This window comes from Hippopotamus amphibius, chromosome 4 (assembly GCF_030028045.1).
Source record: "Hippopotamus amphibius kiboko isolate mHipAmp2 chromosome 4, mHipAmp2.hap2, whole genome shotgun sequence".
NCBI lineage: Eukaryota > Metazoa > Chordata > Mammalia > Artiodactyla > Hippopotamidae > Hippopotamus > Hippopotamus amphibius.
This window is the reverse complement of record NC_080189.1, coordinates 135,568,545-135,586,084: the sequence shown is the minus strand read 5'-3', so window position 1 is coordinate 135,586,084 and position 17,540 is coordinate 135,568,545. Positions and strand designations below refer to the sequence as shown.

Genomic DNA, 17,540 nt, shown 5'->3' with positions numbered 1-17,540 from the left:
TTATTCAAAATACATAAAGAACTCTTACAAGTCAGTAATAAAACGACAGCCAAATTAAAAAGAGGGCAAAGAGAGACTTCTGGTTTCAGCTCAGACATGTAAAGAGAATGGAATTTGCAGGACAAACTGCCACCCTGAAAGCAGGAGTGACAGGAATGCAGACAATCGTGGCTGAAATGAGCTTATTTATTAGCAGAGGCAGAAACGGCTGGAGCCGGAAACTTGTAGGACCCCTTAACTGGTCATTCTGACAAATTGATGGTGGGCAAAGGTGGACTAGCCTGAGGCTTCAAAACTCCTGGGGAGGACTTCCTAGGTGGCGCAGTGGGTAAGAATCTGCCTACCAATGCAGGGGTCATGGGTTTGATCCCTGCCCTAGGAAGATACCACATGCCGCAGAGCAGCTAAGCCTGTGCGCCACAACTATTGAGTCTGCACTCTAGAGCCTGTGAGCCACAACTACTGAGCCCATGTGCCGCAACTACTGAAGCCCACGCGCCTGGAGCCCGTGCTCTGCAACAAGAGAGGCCACTGCAATGAGAAGCCCGCACACCACAAGGAAGAGTAGCCCCCGCTCACCGCAACTAGAGAAAGCCTGTGTGAAGCAACGAAGACCCAATACAGCCAATAAAATAAATAAATTTATTTAAAAAAAAAAACTCCAGTCTCGGAGGAGACCCTTGCACTTTCCTTCAGGAGCCCCACCAGTTCTCATGGTAATGACAGGAGAAAAATCCCCTAGTGTTTCAAGCAGGGGAAGGAGAAAAGTAATCATTTTGAAATACACAGGCCAAGAGCTTTCTCCATAAAAAGGCCTCCCCTCTAAGGGAGGAGCTTTATTTGACCTGGGTAAGGGCAGTAAGATAACACTAGCCCCCCTCTGGCCTTCCTATATCAAATAAGGGGAGAAAGGAAAAAGAAAGAAAAAAAAAGCAGCAGCAACAGCTCAGAGCCCAGGGATGGACATTTATTCAGAAGATTATATAACAATGCCTCTCCCCTACAACTCACCACCACCAACAGGGCTCCTGTAAAATAACAGTGGATCACTGAGACAGCCACAAGACACAGACTCCAAGAGAGTTCTTAAGGAAGGACCAAGACAAAGGGGCACACTAAGAAACTGGAGTCTCGGGCACTGAGAGCTACAGCAAACATTCAGCCCAGCCAGGTCCACATAAAAACTGACATGAAAAGCCCAATTACCTCAGTACCTATTACCCAATACATCATGTCCAACTTTCAACAGAAAATCACAAAGCACGATAGAAGGCAATAAAAAAAGCATCTGAAGAGATAGAGCAAGCATCAGAACTTGACTCAGCTCTGACACAGATTCTGGAACATGAAATAGGGAATTTAAAATACGTATGATTAATAGGCTAACGGCTCTAATGGAAAAAGTGGACAACATACAAGAACAGATGGAAAATGTAGGCAGAGAGACAGAAACTCTAAGAGAATCAAAATGAAATGCTAGAAATGAAGAACACCGTAACAGAAAGAAAGAATGCTTTTGATGTGCTCATCTGTAGACTGGACACGGCCAAGGAAAGAATCAGTAAGACTGAAAATATGTTAATGGAAATTCCCCAAACTGAAACACAAGGTGAAATAGGATGAAATTTTTAAAAAGGAACAGAATACCCGAGAACTATGGGACAATTACAAAAGGGGTTACATACACACAATGGGAGCATCACAAGGAGAACAGAAAGAGAAAGAAGAAATATACAGAGTAATAATGGCTGAGAATTCTACAAAATTAATAACAAAACACCAAACCACAGATCCAGGAAGCTCAGAAAACATCTAACAGAATAAATGCCCAATAATCTACACCTTGGTATACTGTATTCAAACAGCAAGATCCAAAAATAAAGAGAAAATTTTGAAGGAAGTTCAAGTTAAAAAACACCTTATCTATAGAAGGCAAACACAAGAATTACATCAGACACCTCATCAGAAACCATGCAAGCAAGAAAAAACTGGAGTAAAATATTTAAAGTGTTGAAAGGAAAAAAACACCACCCTAGAATTCTGTATCTAGGGAACCTGTACTTTGAAAGTAAAGGAGAGATAAACAAACAAAATTAAATTTAAGAGATTTGCTGTCAGTAGACCTGTCTTGCAACAAGTGTTAAAAGAAGTTCTTCAAGACAAGGAAAGTGATGTAGGTCAAGCACTCAGAAATACATTAAGAAGAGCATCAGAGAAGGAGTAAATAAAGGTAAAATAAAATCTTTCATTCTTCTTATTCTTAATTAATCTGGTAACTCTTTGTTCAAATAATAGCAGCAACGTGCTGGGTGACTACAGTATAGGGATAAGTGAAATGAATGACAGCAATGTTATAAGGGACAGGAAAAAAGGAATTAAGAATATTCTTTATAAGGTACCTGCAAGGATCTGTGAAATAGTACAGTGTTACTTGAAAGTAGATCTAGATTAGTTGTAAATGTATGTAGCAAACTCTAGGGTAAGCACTAAAAAATCTTTGACACGTTAAGAAAGAATAAATGCAATATATAAAATGTTCAACTAAAAGGAGAGAAGGAAGAGAGAGGGTGATAAAAATACAAAAAGAACAAGTATTATAAATAGAAATCGGTGGCAAACATGATCAATATAACCCAGCTATATCAACACTCACTTTAAATGTGAATGGTCTAGATATACCAATTAAAAGACAAAGACTGTGAGAGGAGGTTAAAAAAGGAAGAACCTATTGTCTACAAGAAACCCACCTTAACTATGAAGACAAAGATTGATTAAAAGTAAAGGAATGGAGAAAGATAAACCATGCTAACACTAACCAAAAGAAAGCTGGAGTACCTGCATCAATTTCAGACAAAGCAGAGAGCAGAATGAGAAAATTATAAGGGATAAAGAAGGGCATGACATAATGAAAAAGGGGTCAGTTCTCCAAGAAAACATAACAATCCTTAACACATATGCGCCTAACAAGACAGTGTTGAAATACCTGAGGCAAAACTGAGAAAACGGCAAGGAGAAATGAACAAAGCCATCATTATACTAAGAAAGTTCAACGCTCTCTATCAGTAACTGACAGATCTAAACTGCACCAAACAGCACCACCAACCAACTGAATCTAACATTCATCTAATAAGAGCAGGATACACATTCTTCTCAAGCTCACATAGAACAAGACAGACCACACTCTGAGCCATAACACACCATAACAAATTTAAAAGAATGGAAACCATACAGCATATGCCTCAGACCACATGGAGTTAAAACAGAAATCAGTAACAGAAAGACAGCAGTGAAATCTCCACATATTTGGGAATTAACCAACAATTCTAAATAACATATGGGTCAATGAAGAAGTCTCAGGATAAATTTTCTAAATACTTTGCAATAAATGAAAATATAACATCAAATTTGTGGGATGCTGCACAAGTAGTGGTTAAAGGGAAAGTATAGCACTGAAGTAAGAAAAACAGAACTAAAATGAACAATCTAAGCTTCTACCTTAGGAAACTAGAGAAAAAAAAGAGCAAGGAGGGGGGAAAAAAGAATAAAATACAAGCAAAAAGCAATAGAATTGATAAAGGAAACAGGAAAAAAATCAATGAAACCACAAGCTGGTTCTTTGAAAAGATTAACTGATAAATCTACAGCCAGGCTAACCAAGAAAAAAATGAGAAGACACAAATTACTACTAATACCAGAAATGAAAAGGGAGTCTTCATTATGGAGTCCATGGACATTAAAAAGATAATAAAAGATTATAAACAATTCTATGCCCTCAAATATAGAAGGTATACAGATTGGGAAGGAAGAAATAAAACTGCATTTGAAGAATAAAGACACAGATGTAGAGAACGAGGCGGGGGGGGGATGGGATGAAGCTGGGAAGAAGTAAGAGAGTAGCATTGACATAGATACACTACCAAATGTAAAATAGCTACTGAGAAGCTGCTGCACAACACAGGGAGATCAACTCTGATGATGGGTGATGACTTAGAGGGGTGGGATGGGGAGGGTGGGAGGGAGGCTCAAGAGGGAGAGGATATGGAGATATATGTATAAATACAGCTGATTCACTGTGTTGTACAGCAGAAACTGGCACAACAGTGTAAAGCAATTATATTCCAAAAAAGAGCTAAAAAAAAAAAAAGACAAAGACAATGAAGAGAAGTCTCATACTGGGAGAAAGTATTTGCGAAACACATCTGATCCAACACAGACTTGTATCCAACACAAAGAAATGTTAAAACTCAGTAATAAGGGGAAAACAACTCATTTAAAAAATAGGCAAAAGATCTGAATAGACACTTCAACGAAGAAGACATACAGATGACAAATAAGCATATGAAAAGATGCTTAACATCATGACAGAAGAGAACTGCAAATTAAAACGGTAACGAGATACCATTACACACCTACTAGGAAAGCTAACATCCACAAAACCGACACCACCAGATGCTGACCAGGATACAGAGCCTCAGGAACTCTCATGCCCTGCGGGTGGGAGTGCAAAATAGTACAGCCACTTTGAAAGGCAGACTGGCAGTTTCTTAGAAAGCTAAACAGTCTTATCATATGATCCAGGAATCATGCTGCTATGTATTTACCCAAATGAGTTGAAAACTTACGCCCATACAAAAACCTGCACACGAATGTTTATAGAAGCTTTATTTGTAACTGCCCAAGGCCACGAGCAACCAGGATTTCCTTGACTTGGGTGAGCAGAAAACCTGCAGCCAAGAGAAGCTGGCAGCCTCCATCCTGAAAGGCACAAGGTTCACACTTGCCCTCAGGTGTTTGTACAATGTATGCTATTGCTTCTGCCTGACCTCCCCTCTTCCCCCATAAATTCTTACCTGAGCGACTCTGATTCAACATGCAGGTTTTAGCTGAAAAAACCAAATCCTCCTTGAGCCCCTCCCTGAGGCCAGAGATAAGGGAGGCACCTTGTGAGTCTCACGAGCAGCTGTAAACGTAGGCAGTCATGGAATGCTGCAACTGCCCTTTGCTGTGTCTGCAAGCCCTCTGGGGGGCTGGAGACACCATAAAACAAGGGGCTGCGCCTGCTCTGTTGGAAAGCTTCGCCCTGGGGACCTACACAGTGTCTGGCATATAGTAAGACCTCAACAAAGACAGTGCCAACAAAGCAGTCGGTCATCAGAAGTTAAAACTACGTAACGAAATGTCACAAGGGTCCAGCCAAGTGTTATCATTACTCCTTTAAAACTGAAATCACAGAAATACATATGGTAATTCAATCATATCAGGAAATTTTTCTTGAAAATAATCAATCTGTGTTTTGTTCAAATACTTCAGAATCCCCAAAAGGATAAAATTCAGATTGCTACCTTTTTTTTCCTGCCCCTATATATACATGCAACTATTTGAAAGGGCAGAAAAAACATATGCAACTATTTAAAAGGTACTAAAAATTTGATATGCTTATCCTAAAAATCCAACACAGTTGTGAAATAAGAACAAAAATTTATTGAAGAAACGGAACTACCAACCTTCTTTAAAATAAATATAATAGTTAGGTCTTTAAGCCACATTTTGTTCTAAGATGAACTTAAACCAGATTGTAAAAATACACACAACACAACTGAATAAAAGAAAATTTAAAGTAAGTAAAGGAATCTCAATAGGAAAAAATACAAGGATAGGAGATAAATCAAGAAATGAGGTTCAGACACAAACTACATGCTTCATGGTTCTGTATATTTCCAAAATTTGGGTCCAAAATGTGGCTCTATGCTGACTGATGGTCTATCAACTTCATTAGGTCATGTGAAAACTGATATCTTTGTCTTACCTCACATTATATATGACCTTTCCATTCTTACATATGCTATTTCCTAGATCTTCTATCAGTATCATCTTTCTTCTGACCTAACTCTAACCCTTTTTTGGGATCTCGTGCTCACAGTTTTTATTATTCAACTTTTCTATTTAGAAATAATTTTTTAAAAAAAGTCCACAGCTAACACAATAAGGATCAGCTTAGTTCTTTTCCAATGACAAGCTCACGACCTGCAGAATTCCCCCCAGAGAGGAGCTCAAAATCTTAAGGGGGCAGCCGTACCTGCCACAGACCCTAACGCCAAACCTGCCTCTTCTTAACTATATTTCACATCAGACCAGCAAGTTGTCTGTATTTAGAACTGTGTGGCCATTTAACAACCACTTTCTCCTTTACCTACAAGAAGATGAGGACTGTGAAAATTTGGGGCTAGAATAAAAGCAAGTTCACCCAGTTCTAAATCATCTACCAACAGCGTCAACTGCAGGCAAAAAACATCAAAGCGTGTTTTGATTCAGGCAAAAACAAACCTTTTCAGACAAATTCCTTTTGCTCTACTGAGATTTATGTACAGAAGCCGAAGCCTCCTCTCCTCCACCCTTCGCGGTAGAGACACTTGGAAGACAGTTAAGCAGATTGTTCCAGCTGTTTAAACTACGATCCCGTGGGACCTGCCTCCTGGAGGTATCCTAGGTTTTCCTACTCGAAAACTAACATAATGGGTCAGTCAGAGGACACCCTGAGGTCTGTGCGTGAGAAAAGTGGGGAGTGAGGGGGCTGTTAAGAAACTGAGAATGTACTAGAGTTACATAATAAAACGAATTTTAAAAATATATTTTAGGGCAGTTACTGAAAAACATTTGGAACAGTACACGTTATTATGCTATTTAAAACACAAGCAACATCAGTTTATTCTCTGCACTGTTTATAAATCAGATATTGAGAACAGTATGCTTCTTAGCCACTTAATTACGGACACATGCTCTGAATAACAACCTATGCTGAAAACTCAACAGCTAGTGTAACTAAGAATTTTTTTACACATTAGTTTTACTCTATTCATAAAAAAAAAAAAACAACCATCTCTGTCGATTCTTTTTGGTCCTTGACATGCTATGACAATTAATTTTCTTAATAATTATATTTGAGTAACCTAATTACCAAAACAACAAAGATCTTCACTATTTTATTTCAAACTCACAAACAACCTTGTCAATAGGTATTATAATTTCCATTTTATAGGCAAGGCAACTGAGATAGTAGCCACATTATAAATAAATACAAACACACATACATCTGTTGTTTGGGGGGGGGGCATGTTTGCTTACTGATTAAGGAGTGATGATGCTATCTGAAATGTGCTTCCTTCCTTCTATCAAGAGATCAAATCAATCTAAACCATAACTATCCAACTTCCAAACACTTAATACAGGAATATTTTCATGATTGCTTCAGTAAGTCATAAACTTCGTCAATTATATGCCCAAGACCATTTCTAACACATCTCAAGAGAGCAACTAAACTACCTCAAATTATTCAGAATACAAAGATATCCTGGCAATTATAGAAAAACTCAATAAATAAACCAATAAAGAAATCTTTAAGTGCACTGCTAGGAAAATGCCACACATCAACACTTCAACTTCTTGAGAATTGCCAACTGCTTGAAGCACACAAATTTCAGCAAATTTGACAAGAAAAAAATGCAGTAAGAATTCTCCTGTCCTGTGAACCAACCATCCCTCAAAAGTCACTCGTTTCCAAATACTATATAGCCTTCAAAAAGCCTCTTGTCACAACAGACAACCACAGCAGATTGAGCTGAATTGGGGATAGGATCAGACACTGTTGAGGCAAACGTTTCTATCTCCTACAGACTCAAGTAAGACTCTAAATTTCTTTCGGCTTGAGTTAAATGAGAGAAAATGCAATTCATATTTCCAGAAGCAAGAGTGGCATATTTTCCAGTAAGTTCCTTGTTCTCGTTTTACTATTTTAAGAGTTCTGATCACTCCCAGCATTGCTGTGTGGCAAGATCTGGTTTCTGGTGGCTGATCGTTTCCATGGCATGATGCTTGGCTAAAACGGTCTCCAAACACTGTTTTTCATTCCTATTTAGCGTCCGTGTATTTATACATAAAATACCATTTCCATGGCGCTGTGCCAAGAGAAGAAACCACTTGCTAGAATTTCACTTGACTTTGTTAGAGGAAATTATTTTAAATTAATGTGGCTACTGAACAGCTGCCATTCTTAACCTCAGAAAATATATTCCTTCTAATTTCTGCTGCGAACATTTATTTATTTAAGTTAAATTCCAGCTCATGAATGTTGACCATGAGGAGTCTAAACCTTCCTGCTACTATTTCACATTCTTTTTCTAAACAAGGGCAAGCACGGGCTTGCTCTATTAGTATGCACGGCCAGATCACCATGATTAAGTGAAATCATCTATGTATTTTTGGTAGAATCTTTTTAACAACTTCCACGCCTGTCAGTGAAATGGAACAAGGCTGTTTTGTTTTCTGAGGGCAACAATCTGATCTCTGGTTTACTTGATGGCGCTCCAAATATTTTTCCATATGTTTTTCCACAAAGAGAATGTGACATCAGCATGGTTTACCTTGACTAGTGAATGCAGGCTTTTTTCACCGAACATATCCCAGAGGAAGGTCAGGTCTTCTTGGCTGTCCACATGTGGCTGCAGCTGGGCGGGCAGAGCCGCCAGCAGCTCATACAGACCTATAAAACGAAAATAAAACACAAAGCGTAATCTCAGAGTGATCTCATTAATTTCGCTTAAGGTGTATGTAATTGATGGCTGGAACGGGTTGTTTTTACTGGAGCTGTATTCTGGGCCATTGAGCAAAACTCTTCTCCACGGAAGCAAAGGAAGCTTTTGAATTTTTAAATTCCGAAGATGTACAAAGGAACAGGCCCGTTTTTACCTTTTGTGGTGGTCAACATTTTTACGGTCTTCCAAGTTTACACAACCAAAGACAGAAAATGTGTACAGGCTCTCAAAAAAAAAAAAAAAAGAAGAAGAAGAAGAAGAACACATACATTCCTTTCCTTAATTGTTATTACATTTCCCCCAACGTCAGCCAAAGAGTGAAATGACTCATGAATAGGAAAAACTTTTTTAGAAGAGCAGAAAACTGATAGCGTGGTCCATTAAAATGCTTGTGTGCTTTCCAAGAGTTCCTAATAATATATAGCTTCAAAAACATTTGCATTATCAAATGCTTGAAATCTAGTTCTCAAAAGGAAGCCAGAATAAACTACATTTGGTGCGGCATTATTTGTAGCCACCTGTGCGGTTTTTTGTTTGTTTTGTTTTGTGTTTTTAACAACAAACGGGGAGCACTCAGTCTAAATGCGCCTGTAATTGGGGGTATGTGATGCCCCTGGAAAGAGTCAAGGCAGCAGATGTAGGCTGCGCGTGTTCTCGCTGGAAGCTCCCCCTCCCCGAGCAGACAGTAGCGCAATGTCCCGGGCGCGCTGCACAGACCATCCATCTCCTGTCCAAGAAATGTTGCAACATTGCTTGCCCGGGACTCTTCAGGGAGGTGACCTGGCAGAAGTCAGTATCAACTCAGAGCACATGTTTCATTTTCCAGCGGGATTACATGAGGTAAAAAGGACAAAATTCCTTTTATTTCTGTCTGCTGTCTACAAAAACACTGAGACCTCCTGGGATTTACAACACACGGGACTGTTGTTATTTCTGGTCTGAATAAGTGCTGCTGTTCATCAGAGAGACAGCTTTACAAGATATTTAACCAGCAAAGACTCGTAAATTATGGACTTCTGATTAGTGCATCTACTATCTTTCTAAAGCATTATAATATTCTGATAATCAGTGATAATTCACAACTAAATGTATTAGGTACCACTTTGGGAGTCAGATATGTAACTTGAGAGATTCAATTAAACTGAAATATTCCTGGGGCTACATCTGGCCAAAAAGACCCAAAATACTCTAAGAGCACAAAAAAACCAAAAAAAACAAAAAACAAAACAAAACAAGCAAAAAACCTTCTCCCAATTACATTTTTAAGTATTCTTGGTGGTTTATATTTATTCCCATAAAAACCTGGCATTCTGCCTAAACTAGCTTTTATTTACAATTCAGTAAAAATATTTTTACAGTACCTCAGCCTAAGTCAATGTATAATAATACAGGTCTCTCTTTATACAAATACATACATACGCAGACACACAAATGTAATCACCACTGCCAAGATCAGTGGTTAAGGTCAGAGTTCAAAATATGAAATTCTATCAGGGAGTACCGCAAATGTGTGTCATTTAACAATTTTCAGTTATCTGCTAAATAGTTCAACTGACTCTACAGATTTTTTTCTATGCCACATATGTACCACTTTTAAATAGTAAATGATCCTTTACTGCTATATTTTAAAAGCAGTTGTCTTAGGAAGAACTTTGTAAATAAATACTTAAAACTCAAAAAAACAAAATGAAATTATATAATAAGAAGGTACAATTTTACTATTTTATTACTGATTTTGGGAGTAGTAAAAATGATTACCTATTCCTCAGTAATATGATCAGAGGTAAATGACAGTAATTCAACTGTGATATAATTTACATGGGACAGTTTGTGGGGGGATTAAATGAGTTCATACACTTGAACCGCCCTGGCGTGGGGTAAGGACTCAATGCTTCACATGTAACTTGTGTTTCAGCCAATGTATTCTTGATCATGACTGTTCTCCATCATCATTATTACTAAAAAAAGTCTGGATCAAACAGACCTAGATTCAAACCCCAGGTCTACACTTTAAACACAACTTATCTGAACCTTGTTTCCCTCACCTGTTGAAAAAGAAATGGTAATCTACACATGTGTTAACATTGCAGAGAACTAAATAAACACACACACACACACACACACACACACACACACACGAGCACATGTAAAACCGAGGAAATCTGAAAAGGGTCAGCCCATGGTGTGGAAGACAATCTCCCAGTTGTGACGTGCTACTGCAGTTACGCAAGATGTTGCCACGGGGGAAACTGGGAAAGTACACAGGATTTCTTTGTACTATGTCTTACATGTGACTCTATAATTAGGTCAAAATAAAGCTGAAACAGAAGAAGAAACTGTGGTAAATACAGCTGTTGTAAGAAGTCAGTGGAACAATTCACAGGGCGGACATTTGATTAAAAAAACAACGTTCTTCTTTCCTTAGGAAGTCTCCTTACAATGAACATCTCAGTGCAACGCTTCCAAGTGAAAACAACGGCTTAATGATACTTGCCAACTGCACACAACACCATACTCAGAAACGAAACCACCCCATCTTTTTTATTATTATTAATTTTTATTGGACTATAGTTGCTTTACAATGTCGTGTTACCCTCCACTGCACAACAAAATGAATCAGCCAGGCAGGTACAGATATCCCCTCCCCTCCCTTTTGGATTTCCCTCCCATTTAGGTCACCACACTGCATTAGGTACAGTTCCCTGTGCTATACAGTATGTGCCCATCAGTTGTGTATTTTACACATAGTATCAATAACGTAACGGGTCAATCCCAGTCTCCCAGTTCCTCCCACCCCCCACCCTTCCCCTTTAGGTATCCATACATTTGTTCTCTGTGTTTCTATTTCTACATTGTAAATAAGATTGTCTATACCGTTTTTCTAGATTTCACATATACGTGTTATTATAGTCTTTCAGATATGGAAATTGTTCACTTTAACCACGTACACCTTAGCTTTCTGTGGGAAGAAGCCATGTCAGATTTAATTTTAAAATAATAATAATTTCTCTGTTAGTCATTGCTCTGAAGCCTGAGTTTTCTGTGTCTTTCTAGCTTCATGCAATCCTAATTTGTAAGGTCCTCAGTGGCAACAGCACTCACTTCTGTTCATCTGGGGCCACAGAACAACGTCAGAAGAGACAGGAAAAGCCAACCAGAAATGTACAAGATGGTTGAAAGAGCTCCTAGGCCAGGGCTGTATGTGGTGTCAACGCAGGTATCAGGGACAGTCACTTCCACTCAAATCAGTGATCTCAGTGCATGTCTAAAACTGGGTCTGTGTTCTTACATGTGCTTTAAAGTATTCCTATATTCGGTTCCTAGAGTCCCAACTGTGAAGAATACTATGAAATCCAAATAGTTCTGGTTCTTGAGATTCAGAGAACAAGTAATGAGAGTTGAGTCAGCACGGTGTGTCTTTAAAAATTTTACCTAAATCCACTTGTTCCCTGAGCAAGAACTGGGGCCATGAAAGTGCTCCTCTGTAGTCACCCAAGCTCATTCCAATAAATATTTAAGGCACCTGTGAACCTAGCACATCCATATCTCTGAAGGTCTAGGACACATCGGACGTGATTCCTGTCCTCAGGCATCTATAGTGTAGAGGACACCACAGTCTGTTAGCAAAGTAAGCGCAAGACAGGGTTAGACTGTGGGGGCAAAGGCAGGGGAAGTGGTCAGTTCCTCCAGGGATGTCAGGAAAGGCTTCAGCAGGAATAACGCCCGGGTGAGGGCTGTGAAGGCTACATTCCCAAGAATCAACACGTGTGAGTTCTCAGAGTCGGAGCCCTGGAGACAGAACTAAGTATAGAACATACCACTACCTCTCCCCAGGGATCTTACAATCTTATATGACACAGAAAGTGTCTCATATATGAGCAAACATCAAGCAATCCTAAATATAACGATCTCCTATTTGCCCAAGTAAAGAGCCAAGACATTTTCTCTGGCAAGTAAAATAAACAGATGTTTAGGCAGCTAATGAAATAATTTTCAGGGATGTTGATAGAGGCTCATGACTGCCTCTAATATTTAAATTGTAATTTAGTTGGAATCATTTACCTTGAATAACCTAGTAAGTAAAATACATTAATTTAGATACTTAGTTTTTACCCCATTTGTACATTTCACACAACCCTTTTATTTAAATTCTTCAGACTGAAATTCTTCCTCATCATGAGCTGCACTTGTAGAGTCAGAACAGGTCATTTTCACTTCTAGGGCAGCTGAGACACAGCACTGTTTTGAATACGTGAGATTCCTTTACTGAGAATCTGGGCAGAGCCGATGGGTTTTTCATTTGTTCTGTAGCTCTACGTTTTTGATCAACAAAACCACTCACCTACTCTTTAAAATTCTATCAATTACAACTGTGAGGTTTTTAACCCTTCTCCAAGGAATAATTAAATCTGGCTTAAACTTCGTCTCCTTTTTGAAAAAAACAATTCTGCCAAGGGAGATTTCAATAATCCCCCAAATTATGAATTTCGATCATACGTGAATAATGTTGGCTTCTCAATTCAACACACTTTTGTGCACGTGAATAAACAGAGAACGTTCTCTATAAGAGATTTTGTAAGGACTTGAGCATAAGCCAGCTCTCTCTTCTCTAAGAGATCGTTTTACAGAGGAGAAGAAAAACTCACCTTATATTTGGGCACACACGATACAGGACACTGTAGAGGAGCCCTGCTGAAGGGTTTCAATAAGTTTATTTCATAAAAAATGTTCCAACAAAAAAAAGCAATATTTTTAAACTAGTGTATTTTATATACTGAGAGAAAAGAAGTCAATACAAGCAAAACTAAAATAGGTCTAGAGTTGCTTAATTTATATATACAATAATTATTCTAGCAATTTTAAGGAGAAAGCAATCAATGAAGGTCAGAAAAGGCTATAGTGGAGCTGGCAGGATACGGGCTGGGATCTGAAGGAAGGAAAGCCGGGCCCAGAAGGGTGCTTCTAAATTTAGGGGCCAAGGAAGGTGTCCACAGTAATGGGAGCCAACCGCAGAGAGACGCAAAGATGCTTTTAAGATCTCTGAGTTGGTTACTGAAGCCTGCTGTCTAGGAACTAAGCATTGTAATCTCTTCTCCCCTTTCCAGAGGAAGGTGAGATGGCAACTGCTGGCCATCTGACGTCATGAAGAACAACATCCTAAGGAGAATGCTTTCTGCACAGTGTAAACTGCGCTTTCTAGGGGCCAGTTCATTAAGCCAGCCACGTGCGGACCTTGATCTTAATTCAATGTCACTCATTCACATACTTGGTTGGAGCTACATGTGCTACTGCTGAGTTCTCTGCAGCCTGCTGCACTGAAGGGTAAAATACTTGTCATTCTCCTCACAGATAAAGAAACTATGGTCGTCCCTCAGTGTCCGAGGGGCACTGGTTCCAGGACCCGCCCTACGGGACCAAAATCAAAGAAAGCTTAAGTCCCACCGCCGCCCTCGCTATCTGTGGTTCCACAACAGCAGATTCAACCAAAAGCTGACCATGTAGTACGGTATTTACTGAAGAAATCTGCATACAAGTGACCTGCGCAGTTCAAATCCACAATGTTCAAGGTCAGCTGTACACGGTTGGTCTCACTCAACAACCCATGGTCAGAGTGTGTTACGGATGCCTTCTGAGGCCTGGGCAACACAAGCGACAGAGGGTCAGCAGTAGTAGTTTACATGCAGATGCAAATACTTTGGTGCTTTAGCAACTTCAAGTAAGCGGTCTTGCAATTTTTTTTTAATTTCTTATTTTTGGCAATAGGTAGGAGTAATACTGTAAAGCTACAGTCACACTTTCTATCAGGATCTTATATGTAAGTAATAGGCAGGTGATCCGATCAAGAATTGTGGGAGGCAGATATCACTGACCCAAGCGTGTTGAATACACGATTGACTCAAAGTTGTAATACATTAATCAGAAGATAATTATAAAGCGTCATGGTCTTGCATTAAAATTTCATTACTTTATAAGATTCACCAATTTGCTGACCTATATGACAGTAATCTTAACTGTGGGTAAAGTTTATTATCATCATAGTCAGACCCTTAGCGATTTTCACCCTGTCTACTAAAACTAGCTATTGAAAATTTAAAATTATGTTTTTTTCTTTTGTCTACCACCTCCTTAATCTATCCTTCCTACCACCAACTCCTAAAGCTTCCTAAAATAATTCTTAGTAAAAATTATTACCAGTAGTAGTTCCTAGTAGTATAAACCATACCTAATAGTATGGTATGAGCTAGGTGAAGTGCTCTACAGGTTACCTCGTTCAGTGCTCTCCATAAGCAGGTCCTACTACTGTCTCCATTTTACCAGAGGAAGGACATTTAGCCTAGGAAGTGGCAGAGCCAGGACTTAAACTCAACTCTGGCCCATGTCTCCCACAATAACCCCATCATTTAAATCTTCTACTCAAAAACCTTCAAGAGCTCCCTCAAAAGTTCCATGTCCACTGGACACCCAAATTACAGATGGATTAAACATTTCAAATATAAACTAGAGGACAATCTCACAGAATATCTTTATCATCTTGGAGTTAAATGCTTTTCTTAGCATACAAAGAACCTAGAAACCACAAAAAAGCAACGATGGACAGACTTTTGACAAAATTTTCATGCATCCAAAAAACCAAAGAAGCTTGCAGAAAAAATGCTAAAAATTATTTTCAACAAGCAAGTGACTGATATTAAGTATAATAAAAGATAAGTAAACCAAGAGAAAAATGGGCAAAGGCACATGAATACACAAATGGTGGTAGAAGAAACAGATGACCCCCCAAAAAATCAATACCTAAAGCCATGTGCAATCTGAGAAATAATACAAAATAATTCTTAAAAGTCAAAGCAGCGCTTCCCTGGTGGTGCAGTGCTTGAGAATCCGCCTGCCAATGCAGGGGACACAAGTTCGAGCCCTGGTCCGGGAAGATCCCACATGCCACTGAGCAACTAAGCCTGTGCACCACAACTACTGAGCCTGTGCTCTACAGCCTGAGAGCCACAACTTCTGAGCTCATGTGCCACAACTACTGAAGCCCACATGCCAGAACCCGTGTGCCACAACAGAAGCCACTGCACTGAGAAGCCCATGCACCTCAACGAAGAGTAGCCCCTGCTCGCCACAACTAGAGAAAGACCGTGTGCAGCAAAAGTGACCCAATGCAGCTAATAAATAAATAAGTTTTTATAAAAAAAGGGAAAAAAAAGCATTGCTTTGGCTGCTGAATTGAAAAGAGAAGGCAGGGGAGCAAAAGCAGAGGCAGAGAACAAGTCAGAGGGTCAGGCAGTGACCCAGGCGAAGAGGCCCGTAGCTGCCACCCAGCAGCAGCCAATGGGAGCTGTGAGGAGTGTTTGGATTCTGGATAGATTTTGAAGGAAGAGCCAACTATGAATTTCTGTCTGACTGATGAGGGGTCAGTCAGATCGAAGGAAAGAAACAAACATGAGCCCAGGACTGAAGCACCATCAAGGGAGACGGGAAAGTTCCGCAGGCAGCTGGATGCAGGAGCGAGGGGCTCAGCAGAGAGGCCTGAGCTGAAGCTGCCACTCAGGAGTCCAGGCACGAGCCTGGATGAGACCCTGAGCACACGAGTGTGGACAGACAAGGAAGAGGGGCTGAGGCCCGAGCCCCGGCGTCTCCATGGTGATGAGATGAGCAGCACGGGTCGCTGTCCTGGAGGCCCAGGGTGGTAGGGAAGGATGACCAACCCGGGGCGTGGGAGGCCGCCATCAGGGCAGGTAGAACAAGGCCCGAGAAGCGCTGTCGGATCCAGCACGCGGAGGTTACTGACTTTGGCAGCGCTATGAGCAATGACTAAGGAGTGTTAACAATATCAAGTGACACGTTGGAAAGAGCAACGTGTGTGTATATTTCATATTTCGTATTTGCTATATACATACATACATATTTCTGCACTGCTTGAGTTTTTACAAAATAGACATTACTTTTATAATTTTAAAAATTTCACTTCTGGGTACTCATCTGACATAAACCGTTTGCCAGCACAATGGCTCACAACCTCCCCCACTTGCTATGCCCTGAAAGTGTAACTGTTTCCATGCAATCTTACACCAAGTCACTAGATAATTAACTTCCTGGTGATCGCTCTGCTGTCACAGTCCCCTCCTCCAGGACCCCCGAGATTATCTGGAAGACAAAACAATCACGGTAACTGTCTGACCTCAAAGTTTCAGGAACAGGTTTAACATAACACACTTGACAACGTCTCAAGTGTGTGGAGGGAGCTGGCAAAGGCCCGAGTCCCTCTGCGTTTCAAAATTCCTCCGGATCCTTTCCCGACCTCACTCCTCAAATACTGAGTGCTCGCCGTGTGCCAGACTGTTTAAGGCTGGGGATACAAGGGTGAGGTAGAAGAAAGAAAGGCAAAGAAAGTCATCCTCCAGTGTAGTGTGGAAACAGGCATCAGACATTGTGAAAATAAACATAAAGTTGTAACCGCAGAAGTGCTACAAGGGAGATGGTGAAAGTAGCAGCGGGATGTGAACAGCCTCGGGGAAAGTTTCCCCGGGGAAGTGAGTCACGCTGGGATGGTCAAAGTACAGACATTAGCTGCGGATGGTGAAGTGGGGAGCAGAAACACCCTGCAGGAAAAAGAAATGCACATACAAAGGCCCGGCGGTAGATGCTTAGATTCTGCAGCCAATGACATAAATACAAATCTCTACTCTGCAACGGTTAATTGGTTCATATCTCTGTGCATGCAGTATTTAAACTGTATAAAGGTACAGCTGTACTAGCCTTACTAGTATTGTAATAAGGATGAAATGAGTCATCTGTAAAGCTCAGAGTGATGCCTCCTTTAACTGTATATCCTATGTAATACGCGTGTTTACAATAAAAATAAATTCCAAATGAAACACTAAAACATATGCATACGCTGGGGCATCAAGGAGACAAAATAGAAACTCTAAGTTTATGCTGCTGGAGAAGGCT

The 17,540-nt window shown here is 40.1% G+C and overlaps 1 protein-coding gene across 2 annotated transcripts in view; it reads right to left on the bottom strand.

The window, feature by feature from the left end:
• The window catches only part of MPP7 (MAGUK p55 scaffold protein 7), a 249,262-nt gene that overhangs the window by 149,544 nt on the left and 82,178 nt on the right, over positions 1 to 17,540 (bottom strand). For both annotated transcript variants that reach the window (XM_057731577.1, XM_057731578.1), the window contains one exon: positions 8,418 to 8,536. In XM_057731577.1, coding sequence (XP_057587560.1) covers positions 8,418 to 8,536 — 119 coding nt within the window. The remainder of the gene's footprint in view (positions 1 to 8,417; positions 8,537 to 17,540) is intronic.